Source organism: Acipenser ruthenus, chromosome 14, assembly GCF_902713425.1.
Source record: "Acipenser ruthenus chromosome 14, fAciRut3.2 maternal haplotype, whole genome shotgun sequence".
Lineage (NCBI taxonomy): Eukaryota > Metazoa > Chordata > Actinopteri > Acipenseriformes > Acipenseridae > Acipenser > Acipenser ruthenus.
Genome location: NC_081202.1, coordinates 32,857,713 through 32,885,522, shown reverse-complemented (window position 1 = coordinate 32,885,522; position 27,810 = coordinate 32,857,713). Strand labels below are relative to the sequence as shown.

The following is a 27,810-nucleotide window of genomic DNA, read 5'->3' as shown; positions in this document are numbered from 1 at the left end:
GGGCCTGTTTATGATTTGCTGTTTTTTCTTCTCTCTCGGGCTCGCGTGGAGGCGCAGTTATGCCACTGGCATTAGCGTTACTCTGGAGCTCAAGGAGCTGGTGGTCAGTACAGATATCTTGCAACATAAAACATTAATTTCATGCTACTCGGGTAGTAGTGTTTGTTTTTTGAACAAAGTGCACAGAGTGAGCATGTGGGATGGCCTTTACTCTCTGCCATCTCATTTGCAGCATTTCCATTGTGCTTCTTATCTGAAGTCTGGAATAATAGAGGACATGGGTCTTCTTGCACTCGGCCTGTGCAACCTTTGCAAAATCCTCTGCGTTCTGGACAACCACACGGTTCCGCAAGATGGCTCTCCACACAGAATGCTTGACTTCTCCACCAACACCATCAACTTTCCCATGTGATGTTTTGAAGAAGCTCCATGTAGCTGATGATCCGAAATCTGATTCATGGTATAACATATTACTCCGATTTGTACCGATTTTTAAATTGGGAACCAACCCCCATCACTCCAGTAGTGCACTTTGTTCACAGTAGTTTCTTGCTGTATATTTCTAATAATTGCCTTATTAGACAATTCATCTGAAACAACTGCAAATGACTTGTGCAATAATTCACTATCATTGCTGTAGTAAATTACTGCAGTAAATATGGTTACAGATGCATTTGACCAATGTGCAGACATGATCTCTCGCGGATGTCTCGGTTGGAAGTTTTTATTATTTCTCACGGTTTCAGAACTTCATTTAGGTATCTTAGCTCCTTATGTTGTCTTCTAGCATTAAAAACATGTCGAGCAAAAGGCTCAAGCTGCCCTATGAGGTAATCTTTGGACTCTTCTGTAGTGACATCCACCAGTATCTTCTTTACCCTTCCATCCTCTACTGTCTGCCACTGGTAATAAGATACTGCCTTATCTTCACTCAAATTATATAGAAGATCCACTGCTGCGTCTGCTCCACAGTTTTGACAAGTTCTGTCAACACATGAAGCAGATTCCATGCTGCAGACAGAGAGACGTAGAATTTCTTTGGCTGATTTGCGCAGTGAAGTAATGACCTTTCCAACACCTTCAATGAGCACTCGTGCGTTTTCATGGTATTTGCACAGGCATACTTCATGATCTCTGCTTGTCATAGGTAACACATTAGGTGGCCTCAGTGCACAAAATTTCCATTTCCCAATTTTAATTTTGTCTTTGTATTCACTGAAAAGCTTGTACGCCTCAAGCCGTTTTTGACGATACTCTCATCCTCATTTGTTTAACAGAGATCACATCTTTCTGTCAAGTAAGCATTCTACTGATGTCATCTCTTAAGAAATTAAGCACCAAGTTGATGGCCAATTCACAGTGCACCATTCTACTGTTCACTCTCTAGATTGAGAAGATTTACTTTATTGGACTTTTTCTTTAACAAAACCAAGACCTTATTTTGTCTTTCTGGTGTCCAGTTTCCTACTAAAAATGACAAAACTTTAGCTGCTTTAGTGGGAGTTCTTGGAAGTGTCTTCTTCACCCTAGAAACAGTTTTACCAAGACTTTGAGGTGTAATATAAGGAGATGGCGGTTTAGATGTATGAGCCAGGTTTTCTGTCATGAGTAAGATTTTGCTCTTGTGCTTTTGTCGCTGCTTCCTCTCCTTCTCAGCTTCTTTGGCGCTTCATTTAGTTTTTTGCTCATTGGTTAATCCATCTTTCCTTTTGTCATTCTTTTTATTTCTCTCTTTCTCTTTATATTCTTCCCATTTAGTTGGCTTTTCCTTGAGCGTAGCGCTGTATTTTCTTGACCTTTCCATACGGTTTGACATCTGATAAAGGAGAACAGTAAATATGTGAGTGATAACATATACAAGTTATTTCTGGTTGTTTAATAAATAGGAAAACAGGCTTTAGAAGTTTGAATAGTTTTTCAAAAAATATTTAATTAAAATAAACTAACAGCCTAACTACAGGTGTAAATAATGAATGCTATTAGTTAGTGAGTGTATGACACCTAATTAAGGTATTTTTAATTGTATCTATTAATCAACAGGTCAAATGTCAGTAAAATCTAGCAACTGTTTATTTCATATTATACGTATCGGTTCATTATGGTTTGTGTCTGCTGAGGGATTGCAGTAAGGTACTGAATGTCTAAAAGATAATTGCTCTCATATTTATCACAGCAGAGATTTTCAAAAAATTGTTTAATAAAACCTGATACCTCACAGTCCACAAACACGCACATTCATCAAATATATATATACACTACCAGTCAAAAGTTTTAGAACACCCCCATTTTTCCAGTTTTTATTGAAATTTAAGCAGTTCAAAGTCCAGTGAATAACCTAAAATGGTACAAAGGTAAGCGGTAAACTGCCAGAGGTTAAAAAAAAAAGTTTAGGATACCAAAAACTGAAAAATAATGTACATTTCAGAGTTATACAAAAAGGCCTTTTTCAGGGAACAAGTAATGGGTTAACAACTTACAGCTGTTCTGCAGCAATGGAAGTAAATTAAGCCTTGAAAGTTGATGCTAACAATTCCTACAGGTGTCCCAACTTTTGTTGATTACTTACAAACCCTCTGTCTGTATAAAAGCAGTGTTGGAACAGACTGTGTTACTACACCCTCTTAAGCATTATTTGGACAGTATTGTACTGCAGGAAGTAGTATATTGCTCTCATAATGGCAAGGAAAAGGCAATTAACAAAGGAAGACAGACCATTATAACCCTTAAAAGTGTAGGTCTTTCCTTTAGAGAAATTGCAAAGAAAGCCAAGGTGTCAGTGAGTACAGTTCCCTACACCATCAAAAGGCACTTGGAAACTGGAGGAAACTCTGACAGGAAGAGGTCTGGCAGACCCAAAGCCACAACAGAATCAGAAGACAAGTTTCTGAGAGTCAACAGCTTGTGTGATAGGCGGCTCACAGGACAACAGCTTCAAGCACAGCTTAACACTGGTCGAAGTAAGCAAGTCTCAGTTTCAACTGTGAAGAGAAGACTTCGAGCTGCAGGTTTGACAGGTCGGGTGGCAGTAAGAAAGCCATTGCTAAGATGGCAAAATAAGAAAAAGAGGCTTGCCTGGGCCATGAAGCACCGCCAGTGGACTACTGAAGACTGGAAGAAGGTCTTATCTTATCTTCGGTTCATCACGCAGGGTTTTTGTACACCGTCGAGTAGGCGAAAGGATGGTTCCTCGGTGTGTGACACCAACTGTCAAACATGGAGGAGGAAGCGTGATGGTCTGGGGCTCTTTTGCTGGATCCAGAGTCGGCGACTTGCACAGAGTGAGTGGCACCCTGAACTAAAACTGCTACCACAGCATTTTGCAGCGCCATGCAATACCCTCTGGTATACGCCTAGTTGGTCAGGGGTTCATCCTACAGCAAGATAATGACCCAAAACATACCTCCAGGCTATGCCAGAACTACCTTAGAAGAAAAGAACAAGACGGTAGGCTTCAAGTCATGGAATGGTCAGCACAGTCTCCAGACTTAAACCCCATCGAGCTGGTTTGGGATGAACTGGACAGAAGGGTGAAAGCAAAGCAACCTACAAGTGCAACACATTTGTGGGAACTTCTGCAACAGTGTTGGGAAGAACTTTCCGAACAATATTTGATTTCCATTGTAGAAAGAATGCCACGAGTGTGTTCGGCTGTTATATCTGCAAAAGGTGGCTACTTTGAGTCAAAAATTTAGATTAAATTTTGTTAAACAAAACGATTCCATGATTTATTTTTTATCTCCAATTGTTTATTTGTTCTATGCTTTAATTTCAGAATGAATTGAGACATTAAACTGCGTAAATTTCAATAAAAACTGGAAAAATGGAGGTGTTCTAAAACTTTTGACCGGTAGTGTATATATACAGCTCTGGAAAAAATTAAGAGACCACTGCAAAATTATCAGTTTCTCTGGTTTTACTATTTATAGGTATGTTTGGGTAAAATGAACATTTTTGTTTTATTCTATAAACTACTGACAACATTTCTCCCAAATTCCAAATAAAAATATTGTCATTTAGAGCATTTATTTGCAGAAAATGACAACTGGTCAAAATAACAAAAAAGATGCAGTGTTGTCAGACCTCGAATAATGCAAAGAAAATAAGTTCATATTCATTTTTAAACAACACGATACTAATGTTTTAACTTAGGAAGAGTTCAGAAATCAATATTTGGTGGAATAACCCTGATTTTCCAGCACAGCTTTCATGCGTCTTGGCATGCTCTCCACCAGTCTTTCACATTGATGTTGGGTGACTTTATGCCACTCCTGGCTCAAAAATTCAAGCAGCTCGGCTTTGTTTGATGGCTTGTGACCATCCATCTTCCTCTTGATCACATTCCAGAGGTTTTCAATGGGGTTCAGGTCTGGAGATTGGGCTGGCCATGACAGGGTCTTGATCTGGTGGTCCTCCATCCACACCTTGATTGACCTGGCTGTGTGGCATGGAGCATTGTCCTGCTGGAAAAACCAATCCTCAGAGTTGGGGAACATTGTCAGAGCAGAAGGAAGCAAGTTTTCTTCCAGGACAACCTTCTACTTGGCTTGATTCATGCCAAAGCTGCCTGATTCCAGCCTTGCTGAAGCACCCCCAGATCATCACCGATCCTCCACCACATTTCACAGTGGGTGCAAGACACTGTGGCTTGTAGGCCTCTCCAGGTCTCCGTCTAACCATTAGATGACCAGGTGTTGGGCAAAGCTGAAAATTGGACTCATCTGGGGGTGCTTCAGCAAGACTGGAATCGGGCAGATTTGTCTTTGTGAAGGACGCATGAATCAAGCCAAGTACAAGGTTGTCCTGGAAGAAAACTTGCTTCCTTCTGCTCTGACAATGTTCCCCAACTCTGAGGATTGTTTTTTCCAGCAGGACAATGCTCCATGCCACACAGACAGGTCAATCAAGGTGTGGATGGAGGACCACCAGATCAAGACCCTGTCATGGCCAGCCCAATCTCCAGACCTGAACCCCATTGAAAACCTCTGGAATGTGATCAAGAGGAAGATGGATTGTCACAAGCCATCAAACAAAGCCGAGCTGCTTGAATTTTTGCTCCAGGAGTGGCATAAAGTCACCCAACATCAATTTGAAAGACTGGTGGAGAGCATGCCAAGACGCATGAAAGCTGTGCTGGAAAATCAGGGTTATTCCACCAAATACTGATTTCTGAACTCTTCCTAAGTTAAAACATTAGTATTGTGTTGTTTAAAAATGAATATGAACTTATTTTCTTTGCATTATTCGAGGTCTGACAACACTGCATCTTTTTTGTTATTTTGACCAGTTGTCATTTTCTGCAAATAAATGCTCTAAATGACAATATTTTTATTTGGAATTTGGGAGAAATGTTGTCAGTAGTTTATAGAATAAAACAAAAATGTTCATTTTACCCAAACACATACCTATAAATAGTAAAACCAGAGAAACTGATAATTTTGCAGTGGTCTCTTAATTTTTTCCAGAGCTGTATGTGTGTGTGTGTGTGTGTATATATATATATGTGTGTGTGTCATATATATATATATATATATATATATATGTAAACGTAAACACCTAATTGTTACAATCTTGTCTGAATTATGAATACATCAATGTTGTATTGATAATTCAGACAAGATGGTAACATTTTACAGAATTTAATATTTAATAGAAACAGATTTCAATCAATATAACAAATATTTTGATTCAAGGTAATGCATTTATAACTATTTAACACACACAAATTATCTATGGGACATATTAATTGCACTGCAGAGAAGCTGTGACAGACAGGAAGAGTGCTTGAAGAGTGCTTGAAGCAGGATGGATGCATGCCCTTGGGAGTGCTGTGCGTGCTTACTTTAAATGTGTTGAGGAACATTTTAAAATGAGATTAGTAGAAGAAAAAAGCGCTTTTTAGATTACGATAGAAAAGGTACTACGTCAAACTTTAGATATTAATGCATTGCACATACCGGTCTGTATGTAAAATATGTTACGCTACTCCAACGAAACATGTTTAAAATGTCTAAATTATTTTTGGATGGAAAGGCAGGGTATATTTGTGAACAATTTATTAAAAAAAAGAAAATGATCTTACCTTGTGAAATCGATCGTTGATCATAGACGTATACACTTGCTGCAGTCTGCGGTGTCCCCTCCGTCACAAATGTATTACAGTACATTTTATAAAACAGAGAAAGCCAATACATTTCTTAACAGCTAAACATCTATTATAGTACTGTAAGAGGAAACGGAACTTAATATTTCTATTACATCTGAAACTTTTGTTAAAGCAACATTTAATATGCTAAAATGATGTTTTTAATATGTATTGTATAGTTCATTTGATGGTTTATTTTAAAAGAGTGAAAGTATAATTAGATGTCCCCTCCGCGACACCTTATTACTGCAATAGTTACAGAAATTGCTTTGTTTATAATGTTTATTAACATTTTGTACGTGTATATTCTAAAACAATAAAGTCTTATCTGTACAAATATGTGTTGATTACGGACTTTAAACTGAAAAAATGCAAGAGACTTTGCAACATAAACAGAAATTCAAAAAAAAAAAACAGAAGGCCAAAACCAAAATTGCAACCAGTAAAAAGCAGGGAAAGAGTTGAAACGGTATTTCAGCAAAGCGGCGTACAGTTGTGAATGGATCTGTGGTCTTTAGTTTATTGAATCGCAATTAGTAGCCTATATAATCTGAAAGTTGTTGCATGCCTTGCTAATAAGTCACGGCAAGGCGCACGCCACTGTGGTGCCTTCTTTTTCAAAATCGAGTCCTGCAGTAAGTAGTCCCACTTGTGCAATGGTACTGCAGTTAAGGAGAAACAACGTTCATAGTAAATATTTAATTTTTGGGTGTCACTTGCAGGAATAATTCATCCATTTATAGACCCTTGTCCTTTTACAAGCTCCAAAAATTGAAAACTAAGAAATAATAGCCTATGTACTGTATACATAATAACCTGTGGTCATTTCTTTGCTGTGATTTGGGTATGCTGTTAAGGAGAGCTTGTCTGTTTCTCCACAGCAGGAAAGAAACTCGTACACACCTCCGAGCAGCCCTCTGCCAAGCTCCACTTCCTCTCCTGTACATGTTCCAACGCAGCGGGCCAGCAGGATGGAGGAAGAGCCTGTGAGACTGCCTGACCACCTGCGTGAGTAAAGCACACACACACACACACAGACAGACACAAGCACGCAGACACACACAGGGTCAAAGACACACATAGAGAAGCACAGCCACGCACACGCAGAGCCACACACACGCATGCAGAGACACCGCCATGCACACGCACGCACACAGATGGCTACACACACACACACGGCCACACACACACGCTGCCTCAGCGGGAGGGAAAGGAGGAAGTAGCCATGCAGGACCTGCTTGCCTGCTTTCAGTGAGGAGACAGAAGGTGATTTTAAAGTTATAGGGACACTTCCACACAAACTGCTGTTTGTTTGTTGTTTTTTTTGTTTTATTTATTTAATTTTAGTGTGAGACTCTGATGCACAGGGCCCCTGTTTGTAAAGCTTTTTTCTATATGAATAAACTTCAGTTCGATAGTCATGAAACCTGGTGTTCAGCAACCCGAATCAGACTCAGTGTCATGAAGGGGCTATATTTCATTCAAGAAAAAAAAAGTTAAAATAATTAATCCTTTGAACCTGTAGCTCAGAAAGCAAAACAGAAACATTTAGAGGACTGGTGTTTCAAGTTCTACTGAACAGTTTAGATTTATGATCCAAGTGTAAACACAGGTTAATTGAGCTTAACCACTTCTCATTTATGGAACAGTGTTTACTCACTCCTGTGATAAGCAAGTCCTGGCTATACCAAGGGTTAAAGCCAAGGCATATTCCAATGTATTCTGTAAAGCGACTCGGGCACATTTAGTGATGGGCAATATCTCTTCTGATTAACCTTTAACCAACAATTCTGCACGATCGCCACAACTGACAGGCGTGTAATCTAAAGGCATCTCTGCGCACCCTCAGGATAGTTTAGTTTACCACCACCTTTTTTTTTTTTTGCCACTACACCACTGGGTATACACAGCTTCACCTGGCCGATCTGTCTATTTACATATGGGAGAATATTTAAGCACTAACTTTCGTACTGGTTAAGTGAGCTCTGAAATGAACTGACTTCCGAGTGGATAAACAAGGATTCTGATTGGGTTAAATGGGATATAAAAGCCACACCCCCAGTCATCCGTCATTCTTTCAAAATCGTAATATTTTTGGGTACTACAGCGCTTGTGATGTGACTTGCTCGTTGGCATAATGTACTGCCGTGGTACTTACCAAGGTGAATAAGGGGGACACTTCTGTACAGTAGAATGGGCATTCTTTTTTTAGGGTTTATCTATTTATTTATTTTTATTTATTTATTTATTTGTGGGTCCTCTTCAAGGATGAGCATTTTATCTAAAAGTCTTTTTCAGTGTCTTCTAGTTGAAACGTTTGTCGTTGAATTATTAAGTTTCTTTTAGCATTTCTAAATTCAGCGCTACAGAGTGTGTAATAGTTATAACAGTGTTAGTTTAGATATTCTAATATTTGTCCCTGCACTAATAATTGTGATTCTGGGCAGCTTGGGCAGTTCCACCTTAAGTTTCAGCTGCCCAGTCCCCAGGTCTTCCTTTTGAAGAGTTTTCTCAGGAGTGTGAGAACCACTTAAAGGATGCAGGTGTACAGTCAGGGGTGATAGGGGCAGGACGGCCAGGCTCAATTGGAAATCACTTATGAAGCAAGCCTTGCAGCCAGGCTGTGTTACATTGGCACAGTATTGATTCATCTGAGAATATCTGCCACTCCAAGCACATACACACACGAACGCTACAGGGGGCTTACCTTAAATTGTGCGGTGTGTTGTGTTTTTTTTTTTGTTTTTTTTTTTAAAAGGAGTGCCCAAAAATACAGTAAAGAATCATGATTTCATACAGCACAGTTTACTTCTGCCCACTCTGTGCATTGCAGTGTTTTTTTTTTAAATGAAGACATTCTAGGAAAAAATATTTAATTTGAGAATTAGAGCAAACCTTTTTTTATGTACTGTATGTAAATCAAATACATTTTATATTAAATGAACTGTGTGCTGATGGTGGTCTAGTTATAAGGTATATTCACAGCCATGGCCCGGGGTGTATGTTGTTACAGGTCAGAGTTGGAGAAATAAAACCAAGTTTAAAATGCAGCCCGTTTTATTGAGTTGCTTTGCATGAAGTTTGCTTACAGTAGTTGAGATTTGTCATCCTAAATTCTTCAGGAAGTACAAGTGGCTCTCCCTGTATATTAGATAGGGAACACATAGGGACACAATTAAGTGGAGACTGGGCATACAGTAGGCACACGTTTCAATACATTGTTCTCTCCAAAAGTAACTTCATGACAGTTCACAGGCAAATGAATGTCTTTTTGTTTTGTCCCAAGGCTGGCTTGAAAGCGCTCACTATATTTATAATGCCCTTCATATAAAATACTAATTTGATGATTGAGTGCCTATTCTGCTGTAGGATTGTTCCACAGTTGTAATGTACTGAACAACTGGCCTTTTTAAAACTGGTTCTGTGGGAAAAACAGCAAAACCTCGAGCTCCGATTTTGAAGCTGTCCTAAATGGACAACACGGATACTGTTCCAAGTTCCAAGTCATCTCTGTTGTTCTGCATTATTCATTATCGTCATAGGCCTACCTGGTGTTGTACATTACCTTGAGTAGTAATAGCTGCAGATGGTCAAACAAAGTCTCCTCCCTCCATGAAGCTTTCTGCCTGGGTGTATGACTGCAGGGAGTATGACTGCCTCATGCACTGTGTTTTCAGCTTTAGCTTATGATTGCAAAACAGAAAATTGTAAACCGGAATATTTTCAAAATGGTGTAAAATCCTTTTTAAAAGATGTGCAACATTATATTAAAATCATGTCGCTGCACCTTTTAAATAAAGCCACACGCTTGTTTGATCAGTTAGGAGGATTTGTTGTGTGCTATGCAAAGTTGCAAACCGTAGCTCTGAACTGCACTGAGAAGCCCTGTCTGAGTTCAGAGGCTTAGATTCAGTAATGGGGATTACGGTTTGTTGTTATAAATGGACAGCCGTGTTTTTTGCTCGCCTTTGCCCCGTGTCGTGAGGTCTGGAGAGTGTTCAGTTTTCCAGAGACGCTGCTTTCTGCCGGTGGGAAGCTTCCCAGAAAGAATTTCCTGAGTGAGCAGATGGCAAACTTCCTGCTTGAAGATTTCCTGGAAAGGAAGCTGCTTGTAATCGACATCAATTATTCATGTTTGAGATCAGAGGAATGCTGTTTGGATTTAGCCCTCTGGTTAGCAGGGGCAAATCTTATATGTATAGAACTTTCCCCTGTAGGTTTTACTTGTATTATTATATAAAATAAACTTAACCCATCAAGGCTACTTTGTAATTTTTTGGAGCATTTTTACCTGTTTTAGTCTTACTCTAAACGCAAAAGTTATGTCTAAATATAACTGAATTCTGCAAATATAGCCTTTCAGGTGCTTTTGACGCCTTTATATTGAATAAGAAACTGAAGCCTAAAAATGACAGTTCTTGGGGTTTTTTTTCCACCCCACAGTGATGATAAAGCTCAATTTTCTATGTTGAACCAGCTTGCAGTTTCACTGATCTGATTACGGGCACATCTGACTTGACTGTCTTCAAAACAGGATGCAGCACTTTGTAGCCAAAACAAATTATTTTCAGTGAAGAAATATTTGTTTAGAATGTAGGCCTATCAAATTACATAAAGTAAAATTGAATTTGGTACTTAATGAGTTAAATCCAATGGCAAACATTTCTACTGGAAGTCTTTTTCAACACCTTCAAGTTATATATTTGTCATTGAGTTTATGAAGTTGCTTTTAGTATTTATAAGTTTAGCTCTGGATGTGTTTATTTTCCCCTCTTCTGTGTAGAAATGTTAATTGTTCACATGCTGTGTATTGTACAGTTTTGGGTAATAACTAATCCTTACACCAGAGCAAAGTTTCTTCTGACGTCAATTTTTTTTTTTTACTTTCACACTATACACATCCATTCACTATACAGGTCTCAAAAGAAAACCTGTGTTTTTAGCAAGCATATCATCTTTTTAAAGCCTGATATCTGGTACGACATTAGGTTATAGAAAGCATAAAGAAAGTCTCACATTTCCTTAGTAATTTCACCTGGAGAGTGAAATTGTCCCCGCCGATTTTGAGTGACCAACATGCTTTGCTGCCAATAAGATCCTGTTCTGTGTAAAGATGTGCTTCCAACTCTGTCCTAAGTTTGTCCTAATTGTGCCCTGTGGTCTTGGTTTCTGTGATGCGCTTAAAGTATTGTCAGGATGTGATACCAATAGCAGTGCTAAGAGATATTGACTTCAGTATGAGGTAAAACAGTAAGAAACTAAGCAGTGTTTGCATTGAAGGCACGAGCCAAAACTGTTGTCTTCATGGCTTAGTTTTACGTTAGAATTCTTTTTGAGTGTTTGAGTTGGCATACAACATACTTTTAAGAATATTTAAAACTTGTTTTTTAAGTGCTTAAAATCTGTAACCGATTTATTGCTTTTGCTGAAATTAATGGGTGAAGAATGTTTTTCCTTAATTTCATCATTGACTGGAAAGGGGGCATGAGTCAGGTTTTACTGGGGGACTATCGACCCTTTGTTCTTTGATGCTGTAGGCTAGTTGGAGAACTTTTCTTGCATGATTCTTTAATGTGGCATTTCACAATTCATCTAACTATGAGAGTGCGTGACACAACACTGGAAGTTGAAGGCTAAGAAATATGTGAACGTACAGACTGAGTTTTTAAAATAAATTAAAACCATGCACAGGCTCTTCACAATTAAAAACTTGACTTGCTTTGTCAGCTTGGCGCTTAGGCTAAATGTTTTCCATGTGACATGTGTCAAGTTCTGAGGGCTAACAAAATACTTCCAGTAAATCATTTCGTAAGTCACACGTTTTCTTGTATAAAGACGCATGCGTGATGGTAAACCTGTATTTGTTTTTGTTTAGTGGTGTGTTTTTTTTCCCTCAAAACTATTAACCTTTTCATGCATGGAATATTGAAAATAGCTGAAAGTCATTTTGGACACATAATAAATATTTTTTTCATATCTTTTGTATGGTGGCGGGGGGTGGCATCCTCCTATGAGGTCATCATCCATTTGTGTCTTCCATATAAAGATCAATAGTATTTATCCATCCCCATATGAGGTTGCTGTGCATAAGAGTTAGAACACAATATACTGATCGCTTCTTGAAGATATTGTATTGCCTCCACTGAAGTTGTCGCATTAAAGAATGCAGAGATGTTGCAAGTACGCAAGGGAAAAGCGGCAGTGTTTTAAATCCATTTTTCTCTAAACCTTTACCTGGCTTTGAACTTGCTTCGAGCTTCTCTGAAGAATCTTAAATGCCAGCACTTTGGGTTCTCCAGACAAGCTGGAAGCCAAGTCAAGGCAGATTTTTAATACTGGAGCAATAGAACCCAAAGTTCTTGCAAACTCCAGAATAGCAAAATGAATGTAAAAGGCAATTCAAGTGACTGCTGAGTGTTTCTGGCTGTAAAGGAATGAGTCATCTGTACTATAAAATGTTACTTTCATGAGTGCGTCTTTTCATAACTAGGAACCTTAGACAAGATTAGCAAATGGAATTGGGTTCTGCATTTAACTCTTTACTGTTTTTGTCCTTTTGTAGTTTTGAAATACCCAGTGTGCTGGTGCTATGGCTGGGATCAATTTATCGTGATGTTTCATTTAGTGTCTTTCATTTGTTTAGTCTTGATCAATTATTGTACTGAAACATTTTTACAGATAATTGTGTTAACAGCGTCACTGTTAGCCAGATTTTCTTTTGGATGGTGGTGGGGTTTAAGTGCCAACTAGCCTAATTAAACCGGGCATTGGAACATTAATTCAGTCACCCCTCTATTCTGGAAGACAACACGGGTATGGAATTATTTTGTAATAAGCCAAGAAGTGAAATAATAAAAACAATAATAAAAAAATGAAGTGATTTAAGATGATTTATAGTGGGAAGATTAGTGAGATACTTGAAAATGTTTCTTATTATTGGCGGATATTTTGTCAAGCAATGTTTGTTTGTCCCCACACTCCTTAAGAAATTCATTGAAATGCTGAAACTGTCAAACTGGGGCTGTGAAGTGAGAGTTTTCCCAATTAAGAAGCTTCGCCTGTGCTGTGCTGAGGGTATCGGTCTGGCCCAGTGATCCTGCTCAAAGGAATGTGTTGTGCTCCATGTTTCTGAGGGAAATTTCCTCACCCTGGAAGCTAGCTTTGCTAAAGGAATTTCCTGAGTGGGCAGATGGTGCTGTCTGAATGAACCATTTCTGAAAGGGAAGCTGTTTTCACCCACCACTCGGCAAACAATGTGAAAATTATTATTGCCCCCCCACCCCCCCCCCCCCCCCCCCCCCACATACTCGCTCCCTCTGCGGTTTGTTTATTAAAGAAAATGGAAACGGCATTATTGTGCTGCTGTTTCATGTAGATTGTGGAAGCACAAACTTATTGCTGAAATGGTTAGTTGTTTTCCATATCAAATTGTAAAACCAACTGGGGACCCTTCTGCGGCAATCGCGTCCTTCTGTCACACTCTACACGGTGAACACGATAACTGCCTTGATTTTGCTTCGATATTCACCAAACCTTTATCATACAGCCCTAGCCTCCTTTAGGTGTCCTGGGCTTAGCTTGGTTTTGGTTATAAGCTGATAATCTGTCAAGTTATTTTACAAATATATTCAGCTTCCAGGTACTTTGTGATTTTTACACGATTGAGGTGCCTATGTGCTTTTTATCTTAGTCTGATTTCTACACACTTCAATTACATTTGTCAAGGTTTAGCCCAATTTCATTACAAATCAAAGATTGGTTCTTATAAATTGACAGAACCAATTTTGTAATTCATTTTATTTTCAATATTTAAGTGAAGAAAAAAAAAAACTGCATTTACATTATTTACAAATAAACATTGATATAATCCTACTGTATATCTCAAGATTTTAACTTCCTAACGATATCAAAATGGGACCCAAAACATGGGCAGGTATTTGTTTTTTGTTCCACCATGGTGGTGGGGGGTGGTCTGTGGTCCTGGCTCCTCCTCATCCTCACCCCAGCAAGCTCTGATTTACAGCAGGGATCCAGGATGCAAATGAGCAGCAGGGCACGGTTAGAACTTGCTTACAGCCCACATAAAAGATTTGTTTACAGCCTTCATAAAGGACTCTTTAAGGCATTTGCTGTAGTTTAGTTCTGTCTGTGACTGTAGCATAAAAAACACACTTCAGAGAGTAGGTTATTGATTGATTTGAATGCCAGTTATTTTGCTGCGAGATTGAAATGTCACTAGAATAACAAATTCTTGTTGTTTAATCGCTTCCAATCCCATTGACTTAAAAGGGCCTCTCGAACATGTGTCCTCTCTAAGTTCATCTGGTACACCAGAGTGTAACCATTAACCTGCCCCTCTGTAACACTGCCCCCAGTGGATGTAAAGAAATTCCATATTTGTTCTGTGCTAATGAAACCCTGGACTGGATTAAACCGCTGTGCAGTTGGAGTCTTTGCTGGGTTATATTGTGATTATCTGTTTTTTGTTTTGTATTTTTGTTTAATTGAAAGAACCCATGTTTGGCTAGTATATAGTGATGGCATGGAGTTTAGTGATACTGTACAAGGCATTGTATGTGGCTGGGCTGCAGTAGAGAAATCTATTCCAGGGCAGAGCCAGTGGGGTAGCGAGAGGGACTCTCTGAAGTGCTCACTTTTTATTAATAGTGCTTGAATAATGACATTGAGACTCTCCCATAAATGTGTCGCCACAGTACTAGCTTAGCAATAGGCGTGTGTGGCATTTATTTTATACTTCAATATGATTCCTAGGTAGTGGATTTCCTGATTGTTACAAACTTTTTCAGAAACCATAACCTGTTGGCTGTCCGGTTTGTTTACATTCCCTCAAGTTCTGGCCTATGACGTTACCTGTTCTGTTATCTTATAGCACAGGAAAGCAAACAGAAATTCAATAAAAGTGTTTTTTGTTTGACTGATAACATTGTATGTAGAGGAAGCTTCTGAACGGATTATTTATACTATATAAATAAAAGTAGAACCTCTTTTTTTTTTTTTTTAAATATGTAAAAAAAAAAAAATTAAAACTACATGGGGGAACTTAACAGATTAAACCAGTATTCCAAGTAATGCTTCACTGAACGTCCGAGTTCGACAGTCTTTTGTTTTTTTAAACTTGGTTTATACACCAAGCGTAGATATACAGTATATTGATAGAGGCCAGTCCTCAGCTGTCATGCTTGCCTGTGTGCCTTCTGCTCATGCTCTCAAACGAATGCAGCTTGCTGCGGCAGGCTGATAAAGCAACACCAACGGTCTGTTTGGCTGCGGGAAATTCCATGCTAAGGAAGACTTTGTGGAACTTCCTGCTGAGCGGTGCATTGTGGGAAAGCTGGCTACTGTTCTTTCACACCAGCTGCTTGCCTCATAGAAATCTCACAGTTGGTTACAGCAGAAACCTGCTGGGCAGAGCGCATTATATGAAGTGCTTTCTGTCTGTAAAAAGAGGCAGCCGTTTTAAACTGTCACTGGATAAATACATAAGATGTTAACAAACAAAAAAAAAAAAACACAATCCCCTGGTGTGTTCAATATATCTGCAGAACTGGAAAGAAAGAGTTAATGAAAAGATTCTAAGTACAGAACTATGATTGAGATGCAACTGTGTTGCTGCTATGTGGGCAGTATGTGCTGCTATCTGGGAAAGAATGTTTTTTTATTGCCTGGGAAATGGCCAGTAAAACGGATAGAATTGACCTTATCGGACCTGGTGCAAGTAAGAGTTGTCTGGTAAAAATGTTGCTGACACAGAGATAAGCCAGCAGCAATGCGTTGCACGGAAAGGGGCGTAGAGACAGTATAAAACAGCAGGTACTTGGAGTTGCATTTTTTTGCTTTCAAATTTAGTTTGATTTTGGTTCTATATCAATCTGACGATGAAGCGTACAGTAACTGGAACATGCATTGTTATTGAAGACGGAGAGGGCGGAGGTTTTTTTTTAGTTCAGAGGGTAGAGCTTTGTTACAGTTCCCAGCACTTGTATGCATCAGGGGTTCCCCAAAACTAAACAAAGAGAGCTGTGTTTGCTTGTATTCTCGCAGCCAACCGTGTGTTACAGCATAGCTCACAACACCCATTTAATCCATTGTGAATTTGCAATAATGGGTAAAACAATGTTAATGAATTGACCTAATATTAGTGATTCTGAATGTGGGCTTCAGTTGCTAATATGAAAATGTAAGTTCATAAAAATACTGTATTCTATGGTTTCAAAAGGGTTAATGGAGGAATGCAGTGTCTGGTTCATTCTCCTCTACACTGACTGCCAGGTTCCTCAGCAACAGCTCCGCTCAGATGCTGGTTTGTTTTTGTCTCTTCTGAAGAGGAACTCTGATCACACATCTTGAGAGTGCTGTTCCCCACAGGAAATTTCCTGTGACGGACTTTCTGGGGAGACTTCCAGTCAGGCAGCCCCCTCTGTGGGGAAGATAACAGAAAGTGCAGCACTCTGGCGAGACCGCAGAGCCGAGCTGACTGTCACTGTGGTGTTGTTTACAAGCTACACTCTCCAATGAGCTGCGTGCCTGACTTGTAACTGAGTCAGTGCAGGAACATTGCTGCACGAGGGAGTGCTTTGTTCAGCTGACAAGTCATTCAGTGACATCGGCGCTCCTGTTCTAAAGATTTCTTTTCTGGCCCTCGATTTATCTGAGTGCAACAGGCAAAAATAGAGGGCCCCATCAGCCGAGCTGAGGACGGAAGAGGCAGACAGGCCTATTGATTTCTCTGGAAGTGGAAAAATAAATGCAATTTTGGTTTCTAAATAGATGAGGGTTTTTATTTTCTAAAAAATAAAATGTACAAAAGCTTAAAATAAAGTTAAATTAATGAATTTACTTTTACGTGCACCTTTTTTTTTTTTTGATGGTTCTGTTGGCAGTTTGCTTTTCCTTATACAAAATATTGCTGCAAACTGGGTGAAATGAACGAGAATAATATATTTTTCATTGTACAGGAATGGAAATCAGACACCTATTGTAGAACAGTTTCATCCATTCCAGGTTTTACTAGAAGCTTGATTTAACCCCAGTGTTATAGGTAACAAGCTCAGATGTGTCTTATCAAACTCCTAGTAAAACCAGGACTGGATCAAACTGCAGTGAGAGTCTGTGGCAAAGTGGGTGTACTGTGTACAGGTGCAGGAGTGGTGAAGTGCATAATGAACCAGACAGAGTTATTCCAAGGGGAAAAAACAGAGCTTTTATTTTTAAAGTCCAGGTCTGGTGACCAAAAGAAAAGTCCCTGGCAATACACAATAATGTGTAAAGCGCAGGGTAAATAACACGGGTTGCAGTCCCAAATAATAATAAAAGATATCTCTCCCACAATATACAATCACGGTCACCAGTCCTGGGTGCGCGTTGTAGTGCTCCAAGTGGGTGATACGATTTATCTGGTGACAATCCGTGCAGTGTTGTTCCGGATTTTTGCTGGCCCTCGGAGACAGCTCCGGAACTTAAGTGTCTACTGATAATAATAACTATAATTAGTACAAAAAACAAGTAAACAGTCACGAACAACAATCGCAGGCGTTTTCCGCCCTTCTCGGTTATTTATGTTTTTTAACCAAAGCGAAGGAACAGATTGCGATTCACCGTCCCCTTTTTATGCAGTCACACATAACCCCTTGGTAAACTGCCTCCATTGCGGCTTCCACATCGTTTACCTTTCGGGTCAATACGTTCTTGCAACGGAGTCTCGCCTTCACCCAGACTGGCTGACTTCCCGACCCTGGGGAAAAAACTGTCAGACCAGCCCGTCCAAAGAACTCTGTTCTCGCTGCTTAGCGCCCTCACCGGTCGAAAGGGAGATTTACAACCAAGAATCATCAGTCTTATTTCCATTCCTCTTCTATCCCGCTGGGGGTAAAATCCCCTGCGACTCGGATATAGCCATGACAATGGTGGATATATGTTATTATTTATTATTATTATTATTTATTTCTTAGCAGACGCCCTTATCCAGGGCGACTTACAATTGTTACAAGATATCACATTATACATTATTTCACATTATACAGATAGCACATTATTTTACATACAATTACCCATTTATACAGTTGGGTTTTTACTGGAGCAATCTAGGTAAAGTACCTTGCTCAAGGGTACAACAGCAGTGTTCCCCACTGGGGATTGAACCCACAACCCTCCGGTCAAGAGTCCAGAGCCTTAACCACTACTCCACACTGCTGCCCGTATGTTACCTGCTTGTGTTTCTACTGTAGGTATTAAACCTGTGTTCTGAAATTAGAATAAAGTTGTTCCAACATTAGGATCTGCTGTGCCAGTACCCTCGGTTTGTCTGAGTTTGCTCTTCTGCAGTCACTATAGTTTTTGTGTTTGTTTTCCTCTATTCTAAGCTGGCTGGAGTCGCTACAGTTAAAGGAACTGCTTCACACTCTCATTCAGGGCAGGGGATTCCCGTCCTAGAGTGTTGTTCTTGCAAAACGTTTGACAGAGTGCAGGGGTTGTAGCGCAGGGAAGGGAATAGAGAAGCTTCAGAACTGCCTGCTCTTGGCCAATCAAAATGGCAGAGCATTCCTGTCTCCAGTGTCATCTCGTGCACGATAAACTACCAGCTGAATACGTTCTAAAGACGTGGGTAACAGCATTCAGTTCTGCATTGTATTCTTTGACCACAGTTTTATAATATTGTGTCCAGTTGACCCTGTCTGTCTCCTTTCGCTCAGCCTTGCTTTACAGTCCTCCGTCATGAAGGCACTCTTATACCATAAGAGACTCAACTGAACATATTAACTTACAGTAAAGTTATAAAACACTGAATGCCAGTATTTTGACATTGCTCTTGATGGCATAAGGCATACAAGGCTTATTCTCTGTTCAAAGGTCAGCATGTTTGTGCTGGACACAGATGACATTGGTGTACTAACTTTTTTACAGATAGTTAAATCACATTCAATTTGAGGTGCAACGCTCCCCCTGGCTTTATCAAACATGTGTTGGGGGGAAAATGATAATAAAACAGGGACATATACTATGCAAATTCAGAGTATACAGAACCGATGGAAGACAGATAATGCAGTGATTTGTTATTGCAGCAGACTGAGTGACTGCTGTTTGCATTGTATTGCGGTTAATGGGGATTTTATCACGGCTATTGGCTTTCTAATAGAAGAACGATTCAAACAGAGTGATCTTTATCAGCAATGTTTGGGTTTCACTGCGATAGGACAACGTCTTCCTTGCAGTCTTACAGTACCAGTCAAAAGTTTGAGTACACTTGCTGGAAACTAGGTTTTTTTTCATAATTGACAATGTTTTACGTCGTATACGTTTCTGTAAATACTTGAAAATGAAAACACATGTTACAATGTACAAAACAAAACATAAGGAGTATCAAAGCAATGTTGAAGAAAATTGAAAATTGTCTTTTCCTCAAAATAGCCACCCTTTGCCTTAATAACAGCCTCACAAACACGAGGCATTCGATTAACAAGTTTCAGCAGGAAATCACCTGACATGTCTTCCCAGCTCTTCTGCAGCAATTCCCAGAGATGTAGGGCACTTGTGGGTAGCTTTGCTTTGACTCTTCTGTCCAGTTCGTCCCATACAGGTTCTATGGGATTGAGGTCTGGAGACTGGGCAGGCCAGGTCATTTAGATTGAGTTGTCCTTCACTTTCCTTCTTCGCCAGATAGTTCTTGCACAACTTTGAGGTGTGTTTCGGGTCATTATCTTGCTGAAGAATGAAGGACTGCCCAACTAGCCGTAATCCTGATGGAATGGCATGCCTCTGAAGTATGCTATGATAGCCATGCTGGTTGAGCTTGCCACGGACTTGGTAAAGATCACCAACTCTGTCACCAGCAAACCAACCCCAGACCACGACACTGCCTCCTCCATGCTTGACAGTGGGAACCACACATGCAGAACTCATGCTCTCACCCTCTCTGCGTCTTACAAATACTCAGCGGTTGGACCCAAATATTTCAAATTTTGACTCATCGGTCCATAAGACCGACTTCCACTCCTCAAACGTCCAGTTTCTGTGTTTTTTGATGGTTTTGGCCACAGCAGTTACAGACACTTGCAAAGTTCTTGCGATTTGTCTTAGATTGACCTTCATTTCTTAAAGTAATTACAGACTTTTACTTTGGACTCATGGTAGTCTTTTTCCTTTGCTTAACTGAGCATATTTTGCCATTTTCTGCTCCCTTACATTCAGGAATGACAAACTTGTGCCTATGCTACCTATATTTATAGTAATCATGGACCCTCACCTGTTAACAATAATTGGTGACAAAAGGTTAATTAGGTAACATGCTAGTTAACTCGGAGAACATCTAACAAAGACACTCTTATACTTAGGCCAGTGTTCTAACACCGTGTTATACACATTTCAGACTTTTAACTGACTTGGGCTTCAGACTGAAATCCCCTTGCTTTGGGTGACCATTTCATTGAAATTGACAAGATTTACATTTTCATTTAAAAATAAAATTTTTGAATGCATTTCACTTATGATTATCAGCTTATATAAGTACACGTATCATATAATGAAATATTAAGTGTTTATAGACAAGTTTATACAGTTAAAAGCATAGATAATCATGAACAACCTGGTTTCAAGCAGATGTACTCAAACTTTTGACTGGTACTGTATGCAATCCAGCCATTTCTTAAATATCTGTTCGCATCCAGCCTGTAGCAATACAGAGTCTCAGTCTGCAATGCCTCCTGCATCTACCCTCTGTACTGATAAACGAGGGGCTGAATCAGCAAGTGTGCTTTTAAAGGGATCGGTATGAGCTGAATCATAAACAGACCATTCATAATGCAGGTGGTGCCTCGCTCTGACCCAGTGGATTTAAGAAATGCCACATTTGTTCAATCATCTTCCCAATGTATTTTACATTAAGGGTTAAAACATCCCTATAGACCAAAGAGGGCTCGCAACTCAACTAGAAAGGGCTCTCAGAAATGTCTTCAGTCTGATTACAGCTGGTACACTACAGTGTAACAATTAACCTGTCCCCCTGCAACACAATTACATGAGTAAGAAAGAAGACTTAAAACAAATGTGGCATTTCTTACATCCAGTGGAGGTGTTGTAGGGGGGTGGGTTAATGGTTACACTCTGGTATGCCAGCTGAACTTTAGGTAAGTGTAGCAATGTTTTGAGAGCTCTATAGAGCGCACAGGGATGCTTTTAAAAATCAGCAGGATATAATGATTTGAAGAAAACGGTATACAAAGTTAAACAACACAAATCCATTCTCAACATTAGTGGAGTACTGCAGGTATTCCACTAGTGAAGACGGCCAAGCTGTTGAGAGCTATTCTGTTGAGTGAAATGACCACAGCTCTCTGAGGTGGAGTGTTCTGTTTCTACAGCAAGTACAAGGTATGGAAACAAGAGTATAACCTAGATTAAACAATGACTCCTGGTTGTCTGGGGATCCTCTCCTCGCCTCCTCCTCCTCCTCCTCCCTGGCTGGTGTGTTTGACTGTGGGCACCGTCTCTCCTCCGCAGGCTTGCAGCCGCTATACTGGAGTCGGGAGGATGTGGCGCAGTGGCTGCAATGGGCTGAGAAGGAATTCTCCCTGCACCCCATCGACAGCAACACCTTCGAAATGAACGGCAAGGCTCTCCTGCTCCTCACCAAGGAAGACTTCCGCTACCGGTGCCCTCATTCCGGTAAGTGCTGGCAGGACTACGGCACGATCAGCACACAGACATGACATTTAAACTCTGAATTAGAATATGAAATCCATACGAACTGAATATTCTGCATGTGATCGGCATTGTTCTGGATGCCAGTCGTATGCAGAGTACTACAAGTCCCTTTTGCAGTATGTGCAGTAGCATACTGGTGGAATTCTCTCATAAAAGACAGTGCCACAGACATGCACACTGAACTTCATTGCGCACTGATTACTGATGTCTCGCATTTTCTGTTTCATTCATCACATCCTGGTGACTAAATTTACCCCAGTGGCCTCAGTACAGCTCTGAAACATGTCTTCTCTTCAAGTGCAGCTGGTACACCAGAGTGTAACCATTAACCTGTCCCCCCGCCCCCCCCGCAACACAATTACCTCAGTAAAAAAGAACACTTAAAACAAAAGTATTTCTACACCCACTGGGGGCAGAGAGTTGCAGGGGGAGCAGGTTAATGGTTACACTCTGGTGTTTGAGGGCACGGGGGTAAACAGTCACCCGGATGTGAGGAATGAAACCGAACTGATCTACAGAGGGAATCTAAACAAGAAGAAGCTATTAAGTATAGTTTATGAAAATTCTTACTAAAAGAGGAGTTTGGTTTTGTGTCTTGGACACGGCACCACCTTTAGAATACAAAGGGTTAAATCCAACTTCAGTGTCCAGTCCTTAGAAAGAGGGCCAAAAATAACTTCTCATGTCGAAAGGGAAGTTGGTCTGGGTGTGTCCAGAATAATGGGATGCATTTTCAAGTTATCCTTTCACACAGCATGTGACAAGTGTTTGAGTTTTCACGGAGGAATAAGTGTCCTGCTCCTCAATGATATGCGCGCCTCTTAATCCACTGGGGGCTGGAAACATCTGCCAACTACCATGAGTCCAAAGTAAAAGTGAACAATAATAAAAGATGTGGGCTGGGCTGTGAACAAAGAACCTCAATGTTTTCCAGTCCACCCCACAACATAGTGGTTTGATCCATTCATGGTTTTACTATGAGTTTAAAAGGCACATTTGAGCTTGTTACCTACACACTTTGGCTGATCAAGCTCATGGTAAAACCTGGAATGGGTGAAACCACTGTGCACAGGAGTCTTATTTCCATCCCTGTTTTATATAATAAAAATCAATATTGATTGCATGCTGCGCAAATATTGTTGAAGCAAGTACATTTTTTTTAGCAATAGCTACCAGGCATATTGAGCGTACAGGGCGATGAAAGTCTTCAGAGTGGATTCAATCTGAATTTTTGTACTAGTGAGGAGACAGGAATCTCCAAGATGCATGGTACCTGTAACTGTTAAATGAAAAGTGTTCTGGTGTTTTTATTAAGATCCTGGATTTTAATAAAGACAACAGTCGTGTTTCCGTTCCGAATCGCACTTATAAATTTAGCTGTGCTGTGAAATAATGGCAGCCTTTGCGACCGGTTGTTTATGGAAACTCTACCATGTTTGTAGCAGGATCTGGAATCCCAATGATAGAGAGATTTCATATAATACAGAATAGATGCATGTGATTGTATAGATGCAGAGCGTTCTTACTTGTCGTGTCTTTCTCTGTCGTGATCCAGGGGATGTCCTCTATGAGCTTCTCCAGCACATCCTGAAGCAGAGGAACACAAACACCCTGCTCCCATCCTACTGCTTCCCAGGAAACTCCCTGCAGCCTCCACAAGAGGTAACTCTGCAGCACCACAAGCTGGAAGGTAAGAGCGACTAGCTCCCTCTACTGGTAGAGTCATTTTTCTGTAATGGGTGGAGCATCACCATTGCCCTGGAGAGAGAGCACACGGAGTCAAACTAATTCAAAACTTAACCTGGCACATAAAATATTCTTTAGTCTGCCATAACTTCACACTATTTTCATTTGCAGTACAGTAGCTCTGTTATACGAGTCGCATACATGCGTTGTTTATCTGGGCAGGTCCTGTCTCTATAGTAGGTAATGTAACGTGTACCCTGTAATCGTTTGTTATAATGTGGTTCAGTATCTGAACACTTGTCAAATGTTTTGACATGAGGACAAATGTTAGTTATGCAATGTCCTTTAGGACTTGTATCTAGCATTGATGTGTTCTGAATTCCAACTACTGAGTGGCAACAAATTCCTACATTTCTATTGGAGACTCCTCAGACAGGCAGGATTGTATACGCTTGCAAGATTTAAAATGAGATTGCAATCGGATACAGAGGGTTGTTCTTGCTCGCAGGATTTGAAGCTATATTACAGTTCGACAGGGAGGATTTACTAGCTTGTGGAATTTGAAACGGAATTACAAATCGTGGATGAAATTTTTAAAAATTCCTAGACACACCTAAACCCCCCCCAGAAGAATATGCCCGTGAACATAAGGATTTCGCTGTGGAAGACAGCAAATGAAAAGAAGGCTCTAGTGTGCAAGTACTGCCGAGTTGCTATTCATATTGGGGCCAGGAAAAAAAAAGCCCAAGAATTTTGAGAAGTAACCGAAAAACATGATCTCATACAGTATATGAAAAACGATTTCACGGTATCTACATAAAACTGGAAAATAGCAAAAAACTAAATGAAATTAATAATCACTGAAAAACTGAAGCCCTAGGTGTATTCTGCTATAGTGTTTGTGGGTGAGGAAGCACTATTGATAGGAAACTGGTTCCTCCATGTAAGAAGCCGCTGGTCCTGTTCAACAAGGAAGCATGTCTGCTTTAAAAATAACAATGTAATTTGAAACTCATTATGAGACATTTTGTTTTCTAAACCTTGTCTTATCTGCTGTGTTGTTGTTTTTAAGTACTTGTCATGGTTGTTTTGCAGTCTTTCTCTTTTTTTTGTTCTAGTTTTCTTTCTTTCTTTCTTTCTTTCTTTCTTTCTTTCTTTCTTTCTTTCTTTCTTTCTTTCTTTCTTTCTTTCTTTGTTGTCAATGCAGAAGTACTGCAGATCAGTGCACTTGCTTATTCTGGACGGAAGGCTCTGTAGACTAAACTGACTAGTTAATAATTTATCTAACAGTAAGGGGATTTGTCATATTTCCAAGAGGAAGTCTTGGATCTTTTCATGAAGTAGGTCCCTTAGTTGCTGCCAGCGCTGTGGCTAAAAAATAAACTTGGAAAGGTAGAGATAGATGTTGAAGGGCTTATAGCTAACAAAATCATTCCATTGATCTGCAGGGCACTTTCATTTGCTGTCTAAGTCTCAGATGTGCAGTTTATAGCTGATAGGTTTTACTACCCCAGGTTAAAGATATGTGTTTGCAAAGAAGCTGGGAAATTTCTACTAATTCAAACACTGAATCTGTGCCAGTTGTCACTTCCTTTAACCTTTTCTGAGCTATAAATGGAATGCTGTACATTTTGAAAGGGTTTGCTGTCCCCTTCGATCATGACCTGGGTCACAGAAATGTGATTTTCACCCGTTATTTAGAATAAATAGAGTAAACATGTTAATGTGGGTAGCGGTTTGTGTAACTTTCTTTTTTTAGTAGAATTGCAATTATAAGTGTAATTACTGCAGCGTAATTGTAATTGAACAAAACAGGATTGTAATTGCAGTTACAGTAAAGAATTCTGCTGTAATTGTAATTGCCCCCAGTATTGCCCAGTTCATGCATACAGAACTCAATCCTCATTTTATTTGCGTCTGCTCCTTGCAGAAACAGTCCGAAGAACCGCCAGAGCAGTTGAGAACCAGATCCATCACAACCCCCCCACCATCGAGCTTCGGCATCGCCCTCGCTCCCCCCGACTGAACAACCAGAACCCCTCTCCGGACCCCGAACTGCACAGGCAGCACCCCTCCCTCAACGGCGCCCCCCGCAGGCTTTCCCCGGAGGAGAGACTGCACCCCCGCGGCAACGCCCACCACCACCCTCCTCCAGTCTCCGAGGAGCCCTATCACCTCTCAGTCTCTCCGCCGGTCGAGAACAACCACCGCTGCCCCACGCCCTCTGAAGGCAGCCCCCGCGTCATCCAGCTTCTGCACCCGCTCCTCGTCAACGCCCCCCCACGGGAGGGCCGGCCCAGGAACCTGTCCCAGCGAGAGGAGCTGCTGTACAGGAACCACGGCATCCTACCCGTCTCCCCTCCAGAGGAGCATGGGATGCCCATCGGCAGGATAGCAGGTAGGAGAACCATTCCCATCAGCCCAGGCACCAGGATACGTGTCCTCAAGTAACTTAGGGTGCAAAATGTAAATTGGTTGTTAAGACCTCTGGTAGGTTCAGCTTTCGCTGTATGTATGCAAAGCATGACTGTCGTTGTGGGAAGCAGCTGGTTGGCGAATGACAGGAAAGAAGCAGTTCACCTCCAGGTGAGTTATTGGGGGTCATTTTAATAATGTAATAATAAAAAAAAAGTCTATCAGAAACCATAGTAGTAGTACAGCATTTCATGTTAGATTTCGAAATGTCAAATTTTTCAATTTGTCTGTTTTTTGTTCAGTGCAATTGCCACCTCTTAGAACGGGTGCGTTTGTGTTAACGTGATTCACCCGCAGTAAGCGATGGATGGTATAAACTCCCACACAATAACCTGACATTCAAAATGTCCCCCAATCACCAGTTCAGTAATTAAAACAAACAAGTGTGTATACGGTTAAAAATCTTTATTAAGACACTCATTACACTAATAAAAAAGATGTATTAAAACCTATGATGTAATAAAGTACAGTAATCTGTCGCGTATCCGACTGCGATGGGACCAGAGTAAGGGTGGATATGTAAAAAGGCGGATAAATTAATCCTGTTTTAAATACCATTATACACAGCTGTAACAATCACTGTACTATATTATTATTATTATTATTATTGTTTTGAGATTCATCTTTTGTTAAGGAGCTCCCCTAAACTCCTTGTTTAGAAAGATACAGGGTATTAATGCTTGTGACAGACTAGCTGTCTGCCGCGTGGATGCATGCATTCGCTGATAGGCAGGAGATCGAGATAGAGGTTGAAGTTGATAGCAGGCAAACAGGATTTATTTCCATACTGTAGTGCTGAGCTGCATGGTTTCCAGGATATAATGAGATGGACAACAGTTGCGGTTCAAAGCAGTAGGAAACCGCTGACTAATTTCTTTAGCTTTTAGTGAACAATGGCTCTCATTCCTCTCCTCTCACTCCAGAAACCTTAACCTGTCTTAACTCTCTCTGTTCTCCCGCCTGCCATTATTTGCTCACTGACAGAGTTCCAAGCATGCTTTAGCAAGCGCACAGCATCTAACAGAATTTTCATGATGATGCTCATCGCTTTTCTCTTTCCAGCCAGGCTTGCTTACTGTTGCAGTCGGTGCTGTTTTTTTCAGACTGTAAATAAACCCGACACTGTGTACAGGGATTAAATAGCCAAGCTACAGTACAGGGGTGCAAACAGCTGATTGATCGAGCTGTCAAGCTTTTTTACTACAGTAAAGTGCTGCCTTTTTTTATTTAAATCTTTGTGAATGGCAAGGTAACAAGGTGAAAACAGCTGATTTGTGGATTAGTAAAAGCGATTACTACAGTATAAGCAGTGCGTTTTGTTATTGAAATCTATGTGAATGGCACATAACGAAATCCAAACAGCTGAGTTCTCCCGAAATATACAGCGTGTTTAACAAGATATAAACGGTGCCTTTGTTATTGAAATCAATGGGAATGGCAAACGGCAAACGCTATTTGTCCGATATAAATGGCTGCCTGAAATAACCCTGTACGATGTAAGTGGTGGCGACTGTATATGAAAAACTGGAAGCTGGAATGGAATGTAATTGAACATTCTCAATCAGAAAGAAAAAAAAATGGAAGCTACTCTAAGATTCTTCTTGATTCTTTGTGGTGTTGGTCGTGATAGATCCATATTTTCACACATTCACATAATCCTACGTTGAAACAGTACAGTGAACCACAATATAGTATTTGTGAAACTTTTCTACGCTGTTTTATGAATGTCAGACGTTCTCAACGTGGATGTCGTCTGCACAGCAATGAAACCCCTACAGAAGCAGTTCCTG

General features: G+C 40.3%; 1 protein-coding gene across 3 annotated transcripts in view; it reads left to right on the top strand.

Moving 5' to 3' along the window:
* The window catches only part of LOC117419371 (transcription factor ETV6-like), a 42,589-nt gene that overhangs the window by 6,933 nt on the left and 7,846 nt on the right, over positions 1-27,810 (top strand). For 2 of the 3 annotated variants that reach the window (XM_058986397.1, XM_034032067.3), the window contains exons 2-5: positions 7,024-7,150; positions 21,656-21,820; positions 23,415-23,549; positions 25,476-25,943. In XM_058986397.1, coding sequence (XP_058842380.1) covers positions 7,024-7,150; positions 21,656-21,820; positions 23,415-23,549; positions 25,476-25,943 — 895 coding nt within the window. The remainder of the gene's footprint in view (positions 1-7,023; positions 7,151-21,655; positions 21,821-23,414; positions 23,550-25,475; positions 25,944-27,810) is intronic. The other variant, XM_034032070.3, reaches the window with a different exon arrangement.